At 41.0% G+C, this 21,120-nt stretch overlaps 1 protein-coding gene across 6 annotated transcripts; it reads left to right on the top strand.

Annotated features, from left to right (window-relative positions):
• Nucleotides 1–39: 39 nt before the first annotated feature.
• slc35a5 (solute carrier family 35 member A5) lies at nucleotides 40–20,785 on the top strand. Of its 6 annotated transcripts, none has more exons than XM_030428818.1 (11): nucleotides 58–158; nucleotides 11,470–11,586; nucleotides 12,249–12,405; nucleotides 12,565–12,663; nucleotides 12,769–12,902; nucleotides 13,189–13,256; nucleotides 15,720–15,908; nucleotides 16,405–16,605; nucleotides 16,698–16,825; nucleotides 18,868–19,136; nucleotides 19,652–20,785. In XM_030428818.1, exons 3-11 carry the CDS (start codon nucleotides 12,279–12,281, stop codon nucleotides 19,718–19,720), a joined length of 1,284 nt encoding a protein of 427 aa, XP_030284678.1. In that variant the 5' UTR covers nucleotides 58–158; nucleotides 11,470–11,586; nucleotides 12,249–12,278; the 3' UTR covers nucleotides 19,721–20,785. The 6 variants fall into 6 exon arrangements, with proteins under 6 accessions (XP_030284675.1, XP_030284676.1, XP_030284679.1 ...); XM_030428817.1 differs by having other exon boundaries at nucleotides 12,246–12,405; XM_030428815.1 differs by lacking the exon at nucleotides 11,470–11,586 and having other exon boundaries at nucleotides 40–158; nucleotides 12,246–12,405.
• Nucleotides 20,786–21,120: the final 335 nt, after the last annotated feature.

Here is a 21,120-nt window from a genome sequence, read left to right as displayed (position 1 = left end):
TTAAAGGGCTGTCACGCGGATCAGCAGCGCGTGAACGATGACGTTGACGCGTCACTTGAGCCAGTACGCCTGCGCAGATTAACCAGGAAGAGCAATGGCAGTTTGAGGCAACAATACAAAACACTTAAGCTATGTCTTGGACGAACGGAAAATAACAAGTAAGTCCGTTTAAATTTGTCATATTGTTGGCGATGACCTGTTAAATGTATACAAGACCAATGAAAAGACGACTGGTGTTTCGTATTTTGGAAGTGTTTAGAGACATGACAGCTGCGGTGCAAGCGATGCTAGCTCTGAGCTGACAGACTTCACTGCTCGGTTGAGATGTGTGAACTGTGTGTGTGAGCAGACTGACCCACGACCCTGACAACCGTGTAACTTTTGCGCTACTGTAGTGAGTACTGTAAGAATACTACACTATGAGACAGACCAAACCCGAAAATTACTTAATTCTCTCAATTGTTTAATTGTGAGGTACTTGCAGTCACCTGCAGTTCAATCAAGTCTAATCCAATATCAAACTTAATAGTCCTGTGTCACTCTAAATTATAAACCACCCATAAATGCTTAATCACAATTTAAGCTTACAGATATCTCTTCATTTCTTTACTCTCTGTAATGTCACCAGGAAATAGGGGTGGGTAAAAATATCGATTCATCAATGCATTGCAATATATTTTTTCCCAATTCAATATCGATTCATAAAATCCTTTGAATCGATTCGGACAAGCGACCACCTGCTGTCCCTCGCCGGACCTCTCGGTCCCCGCCTCAAGCAGCTGGAAGCGTCTCGCCCGCGACCTCGCTCGTGGGTAAAACACCGTTGGAGCTGCGGCGGCGGGTAGCCGATGTCTGACGCACCGCTCTTTCGGAGACAGTAAACTCCCAGCGCAGCCGGTCTCACACTGGCCGCTGCACCGTGCGCCCGCGAGTAGCACTCTCCTCGGGGGAGCGAGGGAGGGTCAGTGTCAACGTTTTAATCCCTCATGTCAAGGCGAAGGGACGGCGGTCATGTCTATGTTTATGTCAGACAAAAATGTACCATGCAGTCTCAGAAACAATGGCACTTTCTCAGCTTAACTATGGTTGCACTATTTTATACCTAAACACATTGAGTACCTTTGTTAACATTTCAACAGTGTTGGGAAAGTTCACTTTCTACATGAACTAGTTCAAAGTTCAGTTCACAAATGTTAAAATGAACTAGTTCAGTTCATAGTTCATAATTCGAAATTTTGAACCAAGTTCACAGTTCCAAAAATGAACTAGTTCATAGTTCTTTTTTTTTTTCAATATGTTGCTGCGAGCTATTATTTTTCTAAATTATTGCCACAACCCATTTAGAACCACAGACAGCAATTGTTCTATCAGTTTTAACACTGAAACTGCAGCTCTCCCACAATATACTGCACAGAAGGTTGTCCAGCTGCCGCTGGGAGATGAAGACAACGGAGCCGCTACTGTACACCGTTAATGTGATTTAGGTGGTAGAGGATCTGTTTTGGCTCGCTGTTGCCGTGTCTTTTGATTTTTCATTCACTCACACAGACCTTGAAAGGCTCGCCGGGTGCTTTAGTACAATGTGCCGTTTCAGGTTCGCTGTTGACGTTGTTGATGTATGGAGTTGCTTCTTGAAACCCGGCAGGCAAAGTTTACACAAAAAGGTCAGATTTTTCCCACCTGGATCATGACTGACCTTTTCATAAAATAGTTTTAAGTAATCATACATATCATCATCAGTCATAGATGGCGTACTAATGGTGGAGGCACAGTCTGAGGTAGTGCTGCTGCCTTCACTTGTTTTTGCCGCCATGCTTCACATGTTGATGACGCATGCGGCGGTGCGACTCCGTGGTGGCTGGTATTGCCAGTGTTATGTCCGTCCAGGACGAATTAATCTGTGTTCGTTTGGTAATGCCTCACTGCATGTTTGGTATGCAGCTGTTTCTGTCTGAACTAGTTAAGTTTCGTTTTGACTGAAAGTAAAGCGAGTTGCGTGCACAAAACTCTCGTCCAGCGTCCTTTTAATACACAACAGCCAGATTGGGTGTTTTTTCGCTACCTGTTCACGATGTGTTTTAGCCGGTTTTCGCCTGGAAGGCTCGGTGGAAATCTGGCACTGTCTTGAACGAAGTTAAACTGTGAGAACGCGCCGTTCACAAACGCCAGAATAAACGCGTTCACAATAACGTTCATCAGGCAGAAATACAGTACGTTCAGTTCACGTTCGCCCAAAACGTTCGTTCATTGAACGCGTTCAGGCACAACACTGCATTTCAATTCGAACTAGAACTTCCTAGAGGAAAGATTTATAATTTAAGATGACTTTTTTTTTCTTTTCTTTTTATTGGTTTTTCACTTTGATAAACACAAACATTATTAAGACAAACACAAACAAACAAACAAACAAACCAGACAGAGCACAAGACAAAATCCCACCCCAAACTAACAGTGAGCGACGCGATATATATGTTTACATATACGTAAGGTAACTAAATAAGTGAAGAGATGACAGGAGACAGGTAAATGAAGAGCACATACAATAAATAAATAAAAAGGGCAGACAGTCCTCATCTTCCAGGGACAGATAATGAATTATAGCTTCTGTAAAAAGGAATGCAAAGATTCCCAGATCCTCCAAAACCTGTCCGATTTGTGATTAAGATCATGAGTCAATTTCTCGAGAGTCGACTGTAGGGACCTGGGGAGTTGACCACCGCAGCAAGATACATTTTTTTAGCCAAATACAATAGAATTATCAACAGAGATTTGGTTTCCGTGTCCAAGAAATTGTCTTGAGTATGGTTAAGTAGACAGAAAGAAGGAGTCAACAGAAACAGTTTACCAGCGACTTCCTGAATTACAGAGTGAACCCCCTTCCAGAAAGTCTGAATGCGATCACATGACCAAAACAAGTGAATAAATGTACCTTTGTGAATCTTACATTTATAACAAAGGTTGGAGGTGCCAGGGAACATTCTACGGAGGCGGACAGGTGTGTAATAAGTTCGGTGAAAAAATTTAAAGTTCTGTTCGTGTATAGAAATCAAAGTACATTTAGGGAAAACCCCGCTGCAGATCTTGTCCCAATCTACACGGTTGAACGTCACCTCCAGATCACGCTCCCACAACAACTTCAGAGAGTCATAGCCTGAAGGATCAGTATAAGTATAAATCTTTGAGATCAGTCCTTTGGGAGATTTGGCCAGAACTACGGTGTTTTCCAGCTCTGACAGTCTCATGCGGATCCTGTCTGCCCTCAAGAGAGACCCTATAAAGTGACGAATTTGGAGATACTTATAAAAATCTTTGTGGGGAATATTAAAATCAACCCTGATTTGATCAAATGACTTAACAGAGTCGGAGACCAACAGGTCTGTAAAGTTTGACAGGCCCTTAGATGCCCACTCCAACAAACCAATACTCCTAATCTGTGCTGGTAGATCTGGATTCAGAGCCAAGGGAGAACAGAGAGAGAAGACAGGGGCGATATTCAAGTATTTCTTCACATCTCGCCAAACCAGTAGTGTGTTATAAACAATTATGTTGTTCTCGAGATGATTTAACTGATCAATGTTATTGATAAAAGGAAGAGAGTTAAGCCTTCTGGGATAGCAACATAGGGATTCAAGGCCCAACCATAAGGAGTCTTTCCTGTTCATAAACCAATGTGACATAATTTTAAGTTGTGCTGACCAATAATATAATTGTAGATTGGGCAGGGACAAGCCTCCCAGATCAGTTGGCTTGGTAAGTAGAGAGAACTTAACTCTTTGGTGTTTGTTATTCCAAATATAGCGAGAAATATGAGAATTCAGTGACTTAAAAAAGGCAGGGGTCAAATAGCATGGGAGATTTTGAAATAGGTAATTGAATCGAGGGAGAATATTCATTTTTATAGTGTTGATTCTCCCAAGGAGAGAAGTTGGTAGGGAGGCCCATTTTGTCAGATCATTCTTAATCTTTTGGATTAAGGGTGAATAATTAATTTCAAACAGATTATTTAAATCAGGAGTGACAAAGATACCTAAGTATTTGAAACCCTTCCTGGACACTTGAAAAGGAGACTGTATTGGCATATCCTGGGGGATATTAAAAGGTGTAGCGACCGACTTCCTTAAGTTAATCTTATAACCCGACAGGGCACTGAATGTGGCTATAGGTTTCTAAACTGATTTCTCAGGATTATTCAGATATAAAAGGACATCATCTGCAAATAAGGAGATAATATGTTTTTCTTCACCCACCCTAATTCCAGATATACCAGGGTTAATTCTGATGGCCAAGGGCTCAATAAACAGTATAAACAATAAAGGTGATAAGGGGCACCCCTGAGTAGAAGGTTTTAATCATATTAATGAAGTTAGAGCCCAGACCAAATTTTTCTTATACCAGAAACAAAAAAGACCATTCCACTCGGTAAAGGCCTTTTCGGCATCGAGGGAGACTATCAGTGCTGGGTTTTTGTGGGTGCCAAGAATCTGAACAATATTAAGAGCACGGCGTACGTTGTCTGTGCCATATCTAGATTACAAACCCTGCCTGATCTGGGTTTATTATTTTTGGAAGGATCTTTTCCAATCTACGAGCCAGTGTCTTTGCAACAATTTTGTAGTCCACATTGAGTAAACTAATAGGCCTAAATGATGAACAATCCAAAGGGTTTTTGTCTTTTTTTAAAAGTAAGCTAATGGAAGCATATCTCCAGGAGGGAGGAATGCCGTCTCTCAAAATACCATTGATGACGGGCATAAAAATTGGGTGGATATCTGGCCAGAATTTCTTTAAAAATTCTAATGGGAACCCATCTGGGCCTGGACACTTCCCATTTGGCATAGACTGGATTGCGGCCAAAACCTCCTCAGGCGTGAATGGAACGTCTAAGCTGGAGCGATCCTCCTCCCCAATGGTAGGCAAAGGAATACTGTTCAAATGTGAGGCGATAGCAGCGGCGTCAGCTTCCTCTGCACTATACAGAGACTTATAAAAATCCCGGAAAGGGCTATTGACAATCACTGGATCACATGTAACATCCCCATTCTATGTTCTTATCATGGTAATTGAGCGATCATTATTTTGATTTTTCAGTTGGTGGGCAAGCAGGCGGCTAGACTTATTACCAAATTCATTATTCCTGTTTAGTGTAAAGTAATAGTTTCTGGACATGACGAGTATGATCCATATTAAGTTCAGTCTTAGCAGCCACTAGCACCTTTAAGTTTGCTGGTGTGGGTGACTGTTTATGTATTTGCTCCAGCCTAATCACTTCTTTTTCAAGGTTTTTTCTGTTTACCTCTAAGGCTTTTTTCTGATGAGAACTAAAGGTGTCCATGTAAAGTGGTCTTAGTGGTCCCAGATTGTGGCAGAGGACACCGGAGAGCTTTTATTATCGAGCCAAAATTGCGATAGGTTGTTCCTGACAAAGGTGCAAAAAGAGTCGCTATTCAAAAATGACGTGTTGAATCTCCAAGTGGGAGTTTTAGGGATGTTAAATACTGGATTAATGTACAGATGTACCGGAGCATGGTCTGATAAAACAATAGGATCTATACAGCAGGTCTGGACAGACTGTAAAAAGTTTTTGGGAATAAAAAAATAGTCTAGTCTAGAATACGAATTGTGAGGATGTGAATAAAACGTGTAGTCCCTCACTTTGGGATTTAAGTGTCGCCATATATCAACTAATCCGGTATCAATGCATACATTTTTAGGAACGGCAGACGACTTCGGGTTAGATATGTTTGCAGAGGAGGATTTATCCAGAGAAGCATTCATTATACAATTAAAGTCACCAGCTAAAAAGCCCAGGCCATTGCAATGATGGTTAAACATCAAAATCATTTGTGACATAAACTGGGGTGAATCATTATTTGGGGCATAAATATTGAGGATAGTTATATGTTGTTCAAGGATCGAACCCGTAATCAATATAAATCTCCCTTCTGAATCTTTTTCTTCGTGTTCCAAGATGAAAGGAAGGTTCTTATTTATGAGAATAGCTGTGCCTTTCTTATTCTGTGAATGGGAGGAAAAGTAAATTTTGCCTGCCCAGTCCCTTTTGAGTTTCAGATGTTCTGTATCAGATAGCCTTGTTTCCTGCAGTACTTCTATGTCAGATTTTTGTTTTTTCAAATATGTTAAAATCCTCTTCATCTTAATTACATGGCCCAATCCTTGAAGGTTCCAAGTAGTGAGTTTAAGTGAAGCAGACATAAGAGCCACAAAGCTGGAAAGTCACTGAGTAACAGGTACTAAGTGTAGAGGAATTAATCGGGGTATAAGCAATTATAGAAAAGAGTGAACCAGGGCCCGTATTCACAAAGACTTTTATCTTAACGTTAGGAGTACTCCTAAATCGGACAAAAAGTTTTTATGTAGGAGTCGTTTCTTAAAAGTAATTCACAAAGCTGCTGAGACCTACTTTTAGTTATGAAAACAGTGAACTCCTAAACTAGAAGTAACTCTCTGTTGCTATGGATGATGTCATTTTATAAGGACGCACTTAGAAGCGGTGACAACGGTGATTGGTTGTTGAGTGACAGGGCAGCCCATTGAAAAGTCATTTAGGCTACGCAATGCATGAAGTGAAAATAAGGAAGTTGCCTACAAGCCCATGACAAAGCCTATGAATAGATACTGGATAAAGAAATGTATTTATGAGGAGAATTCCCCCCCCCCCCCCCCCAAAAAAAAAAAAAAAAAACACTTAGGACAAAAATTACATATTAGAAGATTGCGATGAAAAGCGTGAATTGTCAATAATAGCGGTATTTGCTCGAAAAGCTGCGTCAAACAACTCTCCATTAAAATTCGGGAATTGGGCCATTTCCCAACAATGTCCAGTATATTGTAACATGCATCAAATACAATTTGCGTGTTGATGGAATGCAACTTTTTCCGATTGACAAAAGCCCTATTCGCACGGGACTAGTATAACCTGGGGACCTCCAGTAATTTGTAATAATTGCGGAGGTCGTCTGTGATCTTAATCCCGTGCGAATCTGCCATGTCCTTAATTTGTAATGTAAAAATTCCACCGCAAATTACCTATTATATTTTACCGAACACAGAGGTCATTTGATTATATTAGTCCTGTGCAAATTGGCATTTCTGTGATTTGGGGTTGTTTTTTGTTTTTCTTAAGGTTTTTTGTGTTTTCCACACCTTTTTCTGCCTTTTTCCCGGTCGAGAATTATGGAGGCTGCGTTGGGAATTATAAATGAAAGTTTTGACAGCACTTTGGGTGCTAATTCAGGAGGCTCATCAGAAGAGCGAAATTTCGAAAGATGATTAGATGTAATACATGCATGGCAGCATGCGGTAAGGAACATTTTTCCATCTTTCAACAGGCTCACCAGTTATTATATTAAAAGTATCCATATCTAACCGTTGTGCTGCTCCAGTAAGGGCTCCGGTGCAATCGATCGCGGGGAATATGTCAGTAAATTCGAGTTAAAACACAGACTTCGCTTATCCTGTGCGAATGCGCCGCACGAAACACTGACGTGGTGGGATAATTTCATAATCACTTGAGGTCCCCAGGTAATACTAGTCCCGTGCACAGAGCTGCATTTTCCCGCTAGACAAATACCGGAGTGTTGCCAAACATTTTAACTCTGGCGTTATTGGATTGTTTCGGTTGGTTGGGGACGTTATTGCGTCCCTCACCAACGCAACCACAACTTCAATCCCTTCGCAGTCCATCCGACATCGTTTTAATAATTCCCTGTCATTTAGTGTCTCCAAAACATTCGGCTGTGACCAGGTCTTAGTGAGTTAGGAGTCCTCTGGACTACTCCTAAGGTCTCCCAGACTTAGGTGCTACTTTTAGGTTTAAAATGTTTTGTGAATAACTCTTATTTTCAAAAATTAGGAGTCCTAAAGTTACGACTGACACGCCCATTATTTTTACGAGTTGCTCCTAAATTCGTCTGTTAGGAGCTACTTTTAGCCTTAAGATTCTTTGTGAATACGGGCCCTGGGCTCCGGTCATCTAGCAAAAAGAAACTAAAGCACACAAAATTTAAACAGTATCACTTACCCACCCCAATCCTGTCCCCAAACGACAGGAAAAAACTGCCCTAAAAGAAGTCACTGGGCATTCCAAGCATCTCTCTATAAAAGCAAGGAATCTCTGTCTGTCTGTGTGTGTGTGTGTGTTTCTGTTAGTCAAATATCTCTGCGGATCAGGATCACACTGACCTGAGACTTTCAACATGGCTGCTGCGTGGTTCAGTGGTGTGCATCTAAGCATTTGCTTGGACTGCAATGATACCGTGAATAAATTATTTCATAAATGCTTTACAAATTCCGCTGAGCATTGTCCACCGGAGCCACCACAGTCACATGCGCACCAGAGCCAATCACTGCACACCGTGGCCACGTGCGCACCAGAGCCAATCACTGCAGAGCTCAAGCCCACGACATACCTGTAGAAACGAGCGGATTTATACCTGCAGCGGCGCGAGCTGGACCGGGATTTTGCCGGCGGTTCGTTCCCGTTCTGTTCTGTTCTGTGCATCTAAACTGACTGTTGTGGATTAATGAGATTAAACGAGTCCGGACCGAGTCTGTTCAGGTCTGAGGAGATCCGGAGAGGCGCGGACAACAAAGTGGAATCGGAATCTGTGGATGCTAGCTAGCTAGCTGCTAGCCGCTAGCTACACGGCCCACCTCCCGAGGCGACGGACCGGACGCATCGGCAGGTCCAAAACCGGACCTAGGGTAAATAATGTCCGCCACGCTTTTTCGCGGACATTGCCGTCACGTTTGCTTTGTGTCTGGTGCAGGAAGAAACGGTAAAAACGGGCTTTTGTCACGAAAGTGTCCAAGCAGCAAGTTTGGTTGTTGAGGAACAGGAAGTTGTGGGAGGGACATAGGCGGGTGATTGACAGGCAACGACGGTCGGTGTGTAGACAGCGATATTGAGAGTTGAGAGATTTGTGACATTAAGCGTGTTTGGAGTGTGTAGTTAGTGTGTTATGTAGTGTTTGGTGTAGTGTGTTTAGTGTGTAGTGGAGTCGGTTTTTTGTTTAATGAGTCAGAATAATGAGGAGAAGCTGAATGTGGAGCAGGCAGTGCAGCTCTTTATTCAGCTGGAAGGAGCTCAGGCAGACCTGAGCATTGCCTGCATTTAAATGTAAACAGTTGCATATAACTTCATAAATGTTTAAAATGTGTGCACAAATTTGGCAAACAACAATTTATATTTGCATTATAAGTAAAAAAAAAAAAAGGTTTGTTAAACGTATTTGTGGTTTTCACAGTAAAAAAATCAAACTTTTTCTACTCGGATTTTATGTTTTTTTTGTGTGTCCATTGTGTTAATACAGTATGTCAAAATAAAAAAATAACTGTACAGTTACACATGTGAGGTTGTGCTAAAAAATAATGACACCAAGTAAATCGTTTTTAAGGTGAAATATAATGGCAAAATCAAAAATAGTCAAAAACGGCCAATATACCCTGGAATATCGGATTTCACAACAGACCTAAATATCCCTGACGCCCCACCTTCAAAACAGCCTCATTTGGCCATCCATGAAAAAGCTACTTAACCTCCCTCTTTTTTATAGGAATACGCTTTTCTTACGGGCACTGCACTAGTAGTCCAAATCCTAACTTAACAGTTAGGTCACAGTAACAACTTAGACACCCGAAACAGTGTCCATACTCCAGGCTAACTAATGAGCACCACCGAGAAACACCCCAGAACGATGGCTTTCCGGATTATACCACAACATTTGTGCAAGGTGTACTTTTAAATTAAGATTACACATTAAATTGACACAAGGGCATATGAACTGTTAAAGCTAAATTAAAAATGCAAGTGCTATACTTGTAAGAAAACATCATGGAAAATAAAAAGCACTGTAAAGTGTGAGATCAAACTGAATACAATGCAAAATGATTAGTTTTTATGTATTCCGAAGAAGAAACTAAAATCACCTTATTTCCAAGGGAGAGAGCTACAAATTAAATCGGCACCCTTGTATAAACTGTTCTCTCCATCTGGTGGTCACAAAAGAGTCCACATTGTTCAATGGGGGCTCAGTGTAAATATTAGATTCATCCTTCTCCGTTACAAATGGTAAGAAATTACCTAATTTAAGAGTGTCCAGAAATGCAGCCGCGGACTCAGGGGTGTCAAAAAGGCGGGTTTGACCTTCGTGGAGACACCGGAGGCGCGCTGGGTAGGCAAATCCACGATATTTATTATGACGAGCCAGCGATTTCCCCACGGTGTCAAACTCTCGCCGCCTTCGAAGGACCTCCGCAGACAGGTCAGGGTAGAACCGTAACTGGGAGCCGCCATGATGGATGTCGCGTTTCTTCATCGCTGCTCTGAGCACAGCCTCTCTTTGAGAATATCGTACAAACCGGACGAAGACGCTTCTCGGGGGCTTGTCTGGAGCCGGAGCGGGAGCCAGGGCTCAGTGGGCACGCTCGATCTCCAGCGGGAGATAATCAGCAGGCAGGCCGACCAAAGTCGGTAATGTTGTCTGGAGAAAGCCCGCAAGAGGGGTGTTGACCCCCTTTTTCTCTGGAAGGTTGATAATCTTCAAGTTTTTACGTCGGCCACAGTTTTCTAAGTCGTCGATTTTCAGCTGCAGCTGCTTCACTGTTTTTTCCATGGCGGCTATGCAGGTGCCGTGGGCGCCGTGGTTGTCCTCCGCCGCGGAGACCCTCTCCTCGACCTCATCCATGCGCTTTTCCAGGTACGTCACTCGGTTAGAGAGAGCCGAGGTGACAGATACTTTTATTTCGGTCAGTGTACCGTCAATGATGTCCAGGCGAGCGCCAACTGATTCATCCATGTCGTTCACCGACACCCGGGAGGCCACAGACTTTATTTCAGCCAGGATCTGCTCCATAGTTGCTTGGTCAGATAGCATTAGCTCTGAGGTGTTAGCATCACCTCGGTTAGCCTCGCTCAGGACACGTGAGGCCGCTTGTTGAACAGTTTTCTTCTTAACGGCAGAGGCCGACGGTGAAAAGATAGGGAAGTCCTTGTCTCGCTGCAGTCTAGGCATCTCTGAAGTACAATTTTGCTGATATTGTTGAGTTTACTTGGAGAAAGTTAAGGATTTATTTGAAGCCTGGAGCGGAGAAAAGTCTCAAGCATCCATCTTGATCCGGATCACGTGACCGCCCCCCAAGATGACTTTTTTTAATTAAAAAATTATCAACAGGTAGTCTAATGAATTATTTGTTTATTACTACTTATTACTGAATCGATATCGAAGCATTTAAGTCAATATTGAATCAAATCGATATTGAATCGAATTGCGACCTAAAGAATCGCAATCGAATCGAATCATGAGGTTCTTAACAATACCCAGCCCTACCAGGAATTAAAGCACATTTCCCCTCCAGCTCCAGTCAGCAGTCATCATTACAGTAATGAATCCTCTGCAGATCAGAGCAGATTTCGATGTGACTTTTATTCATCAGGTCTTTATTCCTCAGGTCTGGCTTAAGCCCCGGTGCTCTATCCTGCTCTGGGTAGCTGAGCAGTATCTCCTCTCCAGAAAATGCTCTGCAAGTGTCTTGTGTTTTGTTTTGATAGAGAGTCCCCAAGCAGAGGTAATGCCAGTTAAGTTACAGTAGTTGTATTCTCTGCTACTTTGAACTGTGGCGTAATGTTGCTGAGCCTTGACATCTTAAACAGTTGATAATAATGAAAGTAGCTTTTTGCTGCATTCTTGTTTTTAGCTAGGTGTACCTTATAAAGTGGTGCTGTATATAATTTAAAAATTCATATATTATATATCATATATATATTTTCCAGCATTTGTTGCATAAGGTAGAACTGTTAGTGGTGGTATGTAAAATTGTTATGCTGATTTCGATAATTTGATCTTTTTTGATAGTCAAGTGTGATGAAGCTTTTTTTGAGCTCCTGATTAGATTTTAACAGATATGCAATCATGGGAAATTTTCACGCCTAAGTAAAAAAACAGTCATAACATTTCTACATAGCTCAATCTTGTTTTCAATGTTTCAAATTTGTTTTATTTAAATTACTAATATTTTCTTCAGTGACAGTAGCTTTTCCATCATAACCTGCAGAGCTCCGACTGAAGATTGTTTACAGATTTTTTTTTTTATTGAAGGTGCTTGAGCAAAATGACTCTGTTGATCTGGTCAATATGGGATACACCATCTCCTTAGCAATATGTATTCTGAAACTGAAACTCAGTCTGTCACCAGCACTGTGCACTAATGTGTTTACTGTGCTCCAGCAGGTTTGATTGCCTCCAGTCCCAGTCCCAGCCATGGTGCGCTGCCAGTCCTGCCCCAAGCTGTGCTCCCGCTCATCAGCTTACACGCTGGCCCTCGGCCTGGGCTTTGTAACCTTGGGGACCAGTCGTGTAGTGCTGCTCAAATTCTCTGCCAATGCTGGTGACTGACCGACAATGAGACACACTAAACTTTTTGTTTCAAAGAGATAATCTTCAAGTCAACAGCACACTTTTAAAAGACATGCTATAAAATGGTTTTAATGTTTCCTCTGTGTATACCACTGAAGTGCTTGCATCTTGTTGACGTTGTGTCTTGCAGATAACAAATATGACTTCCTCCCTGCGTCGGTCAACCTACTTGCTGAGGCACTCAAACTGCTCTTCTGTCTGGTTATGTCATTCAGGGTCGTAGTCCGAGGTAATCATTGAAGCCTCAGATGTCTCGGTGGGTTTCTGTCTGTGTGTGTGTGTGTGGGTGTGATGGTAAGGTTTATTGATTGTCTCTTTTCGTCTGTTCCTTCAGAGGGACGATCATGCAGGGAGCTTTGCTGTTCCTCCAGCACTTCGTTCCTCAGTTCCCTGAAGTGGGCTGTGCCTGCTTTTCTCTACTTTCTCGACAACCTCATCATCTTCTATGTGATGACTTACCTGCAACCTGTTAGTCAAGATATCTGTATTCAATATGACGACTACCGGAAGAAACTATTTTATATGGCAGCTTTACAATGGGGTTTCTGAACGACATAAATTCCAGTTATTCAGATTGTGTATTTGTAATTCTTTGACACCCTGTTGGGAGTTTACTGAAAAAAAAAGATTATTTTAAAAGATTCACAGTACCTTCTCATATCATACAGGCTTTTACAGAATGTCCTGTACACAGTCTTCTGCTATCACTCTACTGTTTTATATTCAGACCAGCTGTTCCTCCTTTTGTTCCCAGGCCATGGCAGTGTTGTTCTCCAACTTTGTTATCCTGACCACTGCTGTACTCTTCAGGATTGTTCTGAAGTAAGTGGTTCGACTGACAACTCTGTAATGTTTTGTTCTTTTATAGGATAATGTGATTATCAGCTGATTCACTTTTCTCATTGCCCATTTCATGTTGTTGCTTTTCCATACCCTTTACCGATTTGTGAGCCTTGTTTAGAATTAATGTCTTCCATTAAACAGATTTATACGGTATCAGTCAAAAGTTTGGACACACCTTCTCATTCATTGGTTTTTCTTTATTTTTATTATTTTATACATTGTAGATCAATACTGAAAACATCAGAACTGTGAAGGAACACATATGGAATTATGCAGTAAACAAAAAAGTGTTAATCAACCCAGAATATGTTTTATATTTTATGTTCTTCAAAGTTGCCACCTTTTGCTTTGATGACAGTGTTGCAGACTTCTCTCACTCTCTGTCACTTTCTATCACTCTTCCTCAACGCCGTCTTTCTTGAGTTTCTATAGTTATTCCAGTTGTTCCACTTTTACCTGAGTATAGCGACCAGGGAAAAACAATTTTTTTTCCTGTTTTTGTTGTGCAGTGGTAGATGGGCTTCCTTAATTTGACCTTCATTTTTCAGGAAAAAATCCAGCTCAGTGGTAGACTGATTAGCATAGTGAAAGCAAGACTTATAGGCAGTGTTGGGAAGATTACTTTGGAAATGTAGTTGGTTACAATTACAAGTTACCCTGTTGAAAATGTAATAGTAGTGTAACTATTTCAATTACTTTCTCAAAGTAATGTAACTAATTACATTTGGTTACATTATGATTACTTTTCTTAATTTTGAATGAAATCTCTCAACTGCTAACCATTTTCACATTTTAAGACCTATAGTGTGATAAACCTTTCAGTTCAAAAGGTTTAACCATATATTATGAGTCTGATCTTAGGCCTGTAGGCGAAGGAGGCTCACTTCCTCACTAAATGGAGCGACAACGGGCTGATTTCAGCCAAGAGGAGCAGGTTGTTTTAATGGAGAGAGTATGAGCGATACAAAAAAGCCTGATCACAGCCTGAAGCAACAGTGTTGCTGCAAATATGACAAGAGAAGGCTGATTTTAATTTCTGACAGCTCTACATTGAGCTGCTTTTAAATATGAAGCTTTAGAGCAACAACAACTGTTGTTTTAAACTGTGTTTTATATTGTTTTAATATATTTCACTGATCGCAATTATAAAATGCCAGTGTGTGTTTTATTGAAAGCGAGGCTGGGTGTGCGTATGAAAATAGGTTACAGTGGGTGTTTTAGGTGCTGTAGGTACAAGCAAATCTCATGTTGTCTCTGTACAAAGACCTTTTTAAATGTGAGAAAACAGAGTAGACCTACTCAAGATTTGCGTTTGGGCAACACATAACAGGCGAAACAATTAATTTATTCATGGCCACATTAAGTTAAATTATCTGTCCTGCTGCGAGCGCACAACTTTCAGTGGTGACTGACTGTATATAAAAGTAAATAGGCTATAGCCTAATAAATGACCTCCTGACGCGAGTCGGATCAACAGCTGAGCAGCGTATCCCCTCAGCTGAACATCTGTAGGCGGAGACGCTCAGAGAGAAAGTAAACAGCAGCGGATCAGCGCGATCTCTCCCTCCGCACAAATGCTCCGTTCTGATCCAGCTCCACTGGACTTTCAAAGTAAAGGTGACGCCAGCTGTAAATGAGTTAAATAGTGACACAGCGGCGCTTTTATAGCCGATTTTATGATTAAACTCTGAACAGAACCTGGTCGGGACCAGGTTGTGAGCTAAGTATAAGTTACCATGGTGATCTAGCCGGGTTAAAAGAGAGCCACCTTTGTATACAGGGAAGCCTGGCTTCTGTCTGTAGGAAGTGTTTTTGTATTTCCAGCTTAGGAACATCTTGTGTGCCGCCGACACTGTTGCTGCTGAGTCTGACTGCCGCCGTACGGTTTGTAGGTTGAGTCGAATGGCACAGAGAGCCAATCACAAGCGTCAGTTTTGGAAGGAGGATGTTGATATGAAAAAAACTAAAAACAAATTTGATAAATCCGAGCTTTTGCGGCGATTTTTCAAATGTAACTTAAGTTGTAATCATTGACATTTCCAAAAGCAACTGTAATTTAATTACATATTTTCTCCCAGTAATGTAACGGATTACAATTACGTACATTTTGTAATTAAATTACGTAACGTCGTTACATGTAATTCGTTACTCCCCAACACTGCTTATAGGGAGCCAATGTATCTGTGCATCAGTATTTACTTCAGAATGATAAGTTCAAGCAAAAAACATTGTCCATGTTAGTTTAAGTTTAGTTTAAGACACATTTAAGTTGAATGAAATACTCAAAGTCCCAGTTTTTGTTTCTTCATCTTTTCATGCACTCTATCATACATGTTAGTTACATATTTTATACTTTTAGAATCACTGAGAATTTTACATGAAATACAGCACATGTTGAGTCCAGATGAAACTAAAATGTTTGTTTCTCATCTTTTCCCTCAGGAGGCAGCTGTCCTGGGTTCAGTGGGCAGCATTAGTTGTCCTCTTCCTGTCTATCGTTTCCTTGACGACAGGATCAGGAGGAAGCCAAAAAGCCCTCGCTGTACCAGGTCTCCACTCAAACCCCCTCTCTACCCCTTCCAACTCTTGCCTACTCTACACACAGCTGCTGGAGCAGATGAGGAACAGCAGGTAATATGAATGCAGAAATACATTAAAGGTGATGAATGGACAACCTGAAAAGAGAATGCAGCAAAACTAGGGATATCCTTCCTTGTGAAAACCTGCTGCCTACATTACCCACAATACAACTTGACCACCAACAGTTCATCTGGAGATGTTAAGATGTTAGGTGCAAGTAGTAGCTAATGTACCTTTAAGGCAGCTGGCAGCCATAAAGATTGGGCTACAAAGGTCACTTGAGCAAACTTATCATGCACCCCAAGAACTGAAATCTGACTTTGATGGTCCTTTGAGTTCCCCTTCAACAACTTAAAATAGAATCTAGTGAGGATAATTTTTGCCCCTTAGGACATACTATTTACAGTCTGTCTGGGTTTTATACAGTTATTAATCAATCTGTATGATTCTCCAGATTGCAGTGAGACTTTCGCAGCCTATTTTGGAATACATTTGAGGTACTTTTGTTGTTTTAATTTGTCTTGTTTGTATTTCTCTCCTACCACAGTGCCAGTGACTCATGGGCGTCGTCCCTGTCTAGACCGGCCTGGAGGGACAGGTTAGTGGGGAAGCTTCAATCGCTGGGAGTTGGTCACATCCTGCTACTCCTCCAGTGCTTCATCGCTGCCATGGCCAACATCTACAATGAGAAGATCCTCAAAGAAGGCGACCAGCTCACTGAGAGCATCTTCATCCAGAACAGTAAATTGTGAGTGCGACCTAAGGAAAAAAATAGAAGGCAGAAGACGCATAACTACAGTCAGTTATTCCATTCTAATCTTAGTCTGTATAATTTTGTAGGTATGCCTTTGGAGTGGTGTTTAATGGTCTGACCCTTGGGCTCAGCAGTGAGGCAAGAGGTCTTACCATGCACTGTGGCCTCCTCCATGGACATAACATCTACTCCCTGGGTCTGATGGTAGTGACTGGTGAGTTAGTGGAGAAGTTACAAGTCCTCACATACCTAAATGACAAACAAGCTCATTTGTCAGTCTCCTCTAAAAACAACTGATGTATCTAATGCCCCAATGGTTAAGTTGAGGCAGCTTAAACTACTCAATTAAAGGAATAGTAAGACACTTTGTGACAAAGGAGTATTTGCTTTCTTACCAAGAGGTAGCAAAGAAGCCTCACCCCACTTTTCTGTCTGTTGAATATTAAGCTCCAGCCAGGAGAAGAGTATCGTAGCTGAGCAGAAAGGCCAGAAGCAAGGGGAAACAGCCTTGGAAATGGCCTGATTTTGTCCAAAATAAAAAAAATTAAAAAATTTCAGCTCACTAGTTAACATGTAAAATGAAAAAAGACGTGTTCATACCACATCGACAAACTTAATATAATGTGTTAATTTGTGGCTGGTAGAGGGATTCTTTTCTTCTTTGGATAGAGCCAAGCTATCTGTTTTCCACCGTTTCTACTCTGTATACTATGCTATGCTAAGCTAACCAGCATAAAGGTAGTATCAGTCTTCTCATCAAACTTCTCATAAAAGAACCCAACTTTTATGACCACGATCTTGAGTTTTCATGTCAAACACTTTCCAACACCCAATAACCTTATTCCCAGGACTGTTTGAAGTCATATGACAAAATCACACTTTACCGACCCTTTATATAAAGTAAATATAAACAGATATTAAACAGAAAAATGAGGATCACACAGGCTTTTTGCTGTTGTTTATACTCCTTTGCTGTCCACAGAATGCCAACAATGTAAAAAGAAATATATGCATCAAAAATATACAAAATAAAGCAATTTTAAAAGGAAGCATGTGAAAAATAAATCAAAAAAGCAACAGCAATGATAAACCACCCTAACCCTAACCCAAGGCCCAACAGTACCCTTTCATGCAATCAAACCTAATCCAATATCAAACTTGATAGCCCTGTATCACTCTCAATTTGAAACCACCCATAACCGCTTGATTTAAGATGACCAGATCTGTAACAGGCAACCACTAGAACAATAAAACAATGCAGATGAATTCAGAATTTCGTTTGTGTTGTGGAAGAATAATAGGTTCATAAGAGAAACAATGTTAAAGTCCAGCTGAAGTTAAAAAGTCCTTTTTTTTAACTATTTAGAGCACATCCATGATCATTAAACTATTTAACAACATATGACAACATGTGACAAAAACTAAAGATTCTATTTTTTTAATTTTATTTTAAAACCAAGTTGTGTGTTCATCCTATAAAACAAAATGTCACGATTGCTTATGTAAGCTTGAACCAACCAATTTCAACCAACAATGTCATGTCATCCACCCATCAATCAATAATCACCAGTGGGCAAGTGACTTCATGTCAGAAAGATGCTGCTGGAGCAGTTTCTGGGGGCTGCGGCACAAAGATTACTGTACAAAACCATTAATTTATAACTTTATTTAGGGATTTTCATAAAACTGGATCATATTTTAGGGAGACCCTATGTTCTAGTTTTCCTTCTAATGTCCTCTGGCTGCTCTGCCTGGACCCACTGTGATTCATGGAGCTTCCTGATGAACTGATGGCTTTACTTGTTGCTAAAGTAAACTCTAACAGTCGCTAACTGTACCGGGCTCCAAGTGAATGAGGCTGTGGTTGGGAACCAAACCCAAACTCGGGAGACAAACTGCAGCCAGTTTGACGATATGAATGCAGTACTGAGGTGGTTTACAAATTTAGCAGTTATAGCTTGCCGCTGGTTGCCAGGAGCAGAATCCGGCAAGGAAACCACCTTGGACCTCTCATCACTTAACTGGTTGTCTTTAATTGGTACTCCCAGTGACCTGGTCAGACAGAGTCCGCTACTTTAACATAAAGCTTCATGGCGGGTGTTGTAATGCACATTGAGGGCTAATGGTACAACAACTGCCAATCAATACCCTCTAATACAAAGTCCGTCCCTCTCTGACATTAAGCCTCATAAGTAGTCTATGAGTGTATAAACTGTGCATTTGATATACTAAGACTATTCTCTATCTTCTCCTCAGCTGCCCTGGGTTTATCTGTGGCCTTCATCTTGAAATTCAGAGACAACATGTTCCATGTACTGACAGGCCAGATCACCACAGTTCTGGTTACATCACTCTCCTTCTTCTTCTTTGACTTCCACCCTTCGCTGGACTTCTTCCTGCAGGCTCCTATGGTCCTACTGGCCATCTTTATCTACAATGCCAGTCGGCCAAAGGACCTGGAGTACAGCCTGCAGCTGGAAAAACTGCGGGTCATCAATGGAGAGGTTTTCGAGAGGTCCAGAGGGGTAGGGAGCAACCCACAATAAACACAGATCTTCACAATCCATGCACATAAGCCCACACACTCCTCTTCTCACACAGTGTCACTCACCTAACCATGCCATGTTAAGCCCCATCCTCTCCTTCCACACATACCACTTCTCTGTCAGAAACTTGACTCTCTTTTTTTCTGTAATGTGATTCCTTCAGTGTAGGAGGAAACCTGATTGTCTTCTCTACTGAAAACAGCATTCAGACTCATGCTGGTGCTTTACCTCATTTAATTTCATGAGGTCACTGTAATCTTTTGGATTTGGAAGAGGAAGTTTTTAAACAAACAGATTTCTATGGGGGCCATATGAGGACACTGTCCTGGACTTGCAGGACTTGGAGGTTGTATCCATGACCCACACTCAACTTAGAGAATTGGTGTGTCATGATGATAGTATGATGCTAAATGCCTTTGTGTCTGCAGGTTTGTCCTCTGAATTCCATCGTCACCACGCATTCTGATTCGCTCTTTTTACATTTTCTTCCATAGGACGGCGAGGAGCTGGAGCTCCTAACAAAGACCAACACAGACAGTGAATCTGAGGAGGAGTCTTTGTAGTAATGACTTCCCCATAGGACAGAAGAGTTTTTCTTCACTGCCTTTATATTCCAATACATCATAGACTTGTGGTCTTGGACATAGCATGGTTGCAGATTCTTTCAAACCATTTACTTGAATGATGTTCAGCAAGTGAGCTATGAATGACAGAGATGAGAGATTGTGTCCTTAACTCTGTCAGACTCTTGTGATAACTAAGGCTATTGTGTATATTTTGAAATGGGCCTGTCCGTGTATAAGCGCTGTCATTTTACGTAGTGAAAGAAAAACACCAGACAAACATTGTTATATGTGAAGGGAAATCATTTCTACCATATTTGCCCTTTTGGATCTATGAGGGATTATGTTGTTGATAGTTTACTTCCTTAAATGATTTATGTTGTTTTTACTGCTATTTGACTACTTGCAGTAGATTTACTGTATAAGTTGAATGACCAGCATCCACAGTTCAGACAGTGTTATGATTGTAAGGCTTTACGCTATTTGTATTTGTTGTTGAAACTGTGAAAGGAGTATTTATTCAACAATGGTCAAATTTAAATACTGACGCTTTCAGATGGTGGCCGACCCGACCTACAATCCTAAAGCGTCAGTATCTGACGAGTTGGGAAACCCAAAGCGTCAGTTTTACCATCTTACAAACAGGAGCTTTAAAAGGTGGAAGACTTAAGCACAGTACAACACAAATTCACCACCGTAGCTTCAAAGATTTCCATGTTATTGTATGTAAACACATCAAGACAGTTGTTTCAATTCCAGTACAGGGCTTGCTATTTTTTTGGCTCAGGCTCAGTGTATTACTTAAACATGAACCAGAACTATGAGCTTTAACATAATAGACCAGTTAGTATGCGTGACTTTCTAAAAGCACAAAAAACAGGGTCTTGGTTCTCTTCTTGGCCCTGAACATTTTCTTATTTTATATTTTTGTTTACCTTTTTTAGTACTGATGGATTACATCTGTGAAATAATATGAAATATTTTTTTTCTTATGATTCTTGCTTGTGCCGTGAATTTCTATCATGTCTGACTGTTCTGAAATAAACTGCAAGTAAACTGCTTTAATTTTGTCTGCGTTTAAGTGACATCAGTGGCATCTAAAAGTTGAAAAACCCCAGCCTTATAGGAGAGGAGATGAACATGTGATAGAGGACACATTTTGTCATTACCTGGTCAATTTGAGATTTTGCATTATTTTGCTTCCATAACATCTTCTGTCAGATTATTGGCAAGAAAATGTTCAACATACACATTTAGGTGTTTAGTTCAGTTGCACATTTAAGAAAATAAATGCATTTTTATTAGGTATCCTCATTGCATGTTTAAGATAAAATATGAATATGAATTCATATTGCATTATGAATTTTCATAAAACAGATATCCAAAATTCCCTCAGTAAG

This window comes from Sparus aurata, chromosome 9 (genome assembly GCF_900880675.1).
Source record: "Sparus aurata chromosome 9, fSpaAur1.1, whole genome shotgun sequence".
In the NCBI taxonomy this organism is placed as follows: Eukaryota; Metazoa; Chordata; class Actinopteri; order Spariformes; family Sparidae; genus Sparus; species Sparus aurata.
The sequence above is the reverse complement of the archived record's forward strand: the minus strand, read 5'-3'. Positions and strand labels throughout refer to the sequence as shown.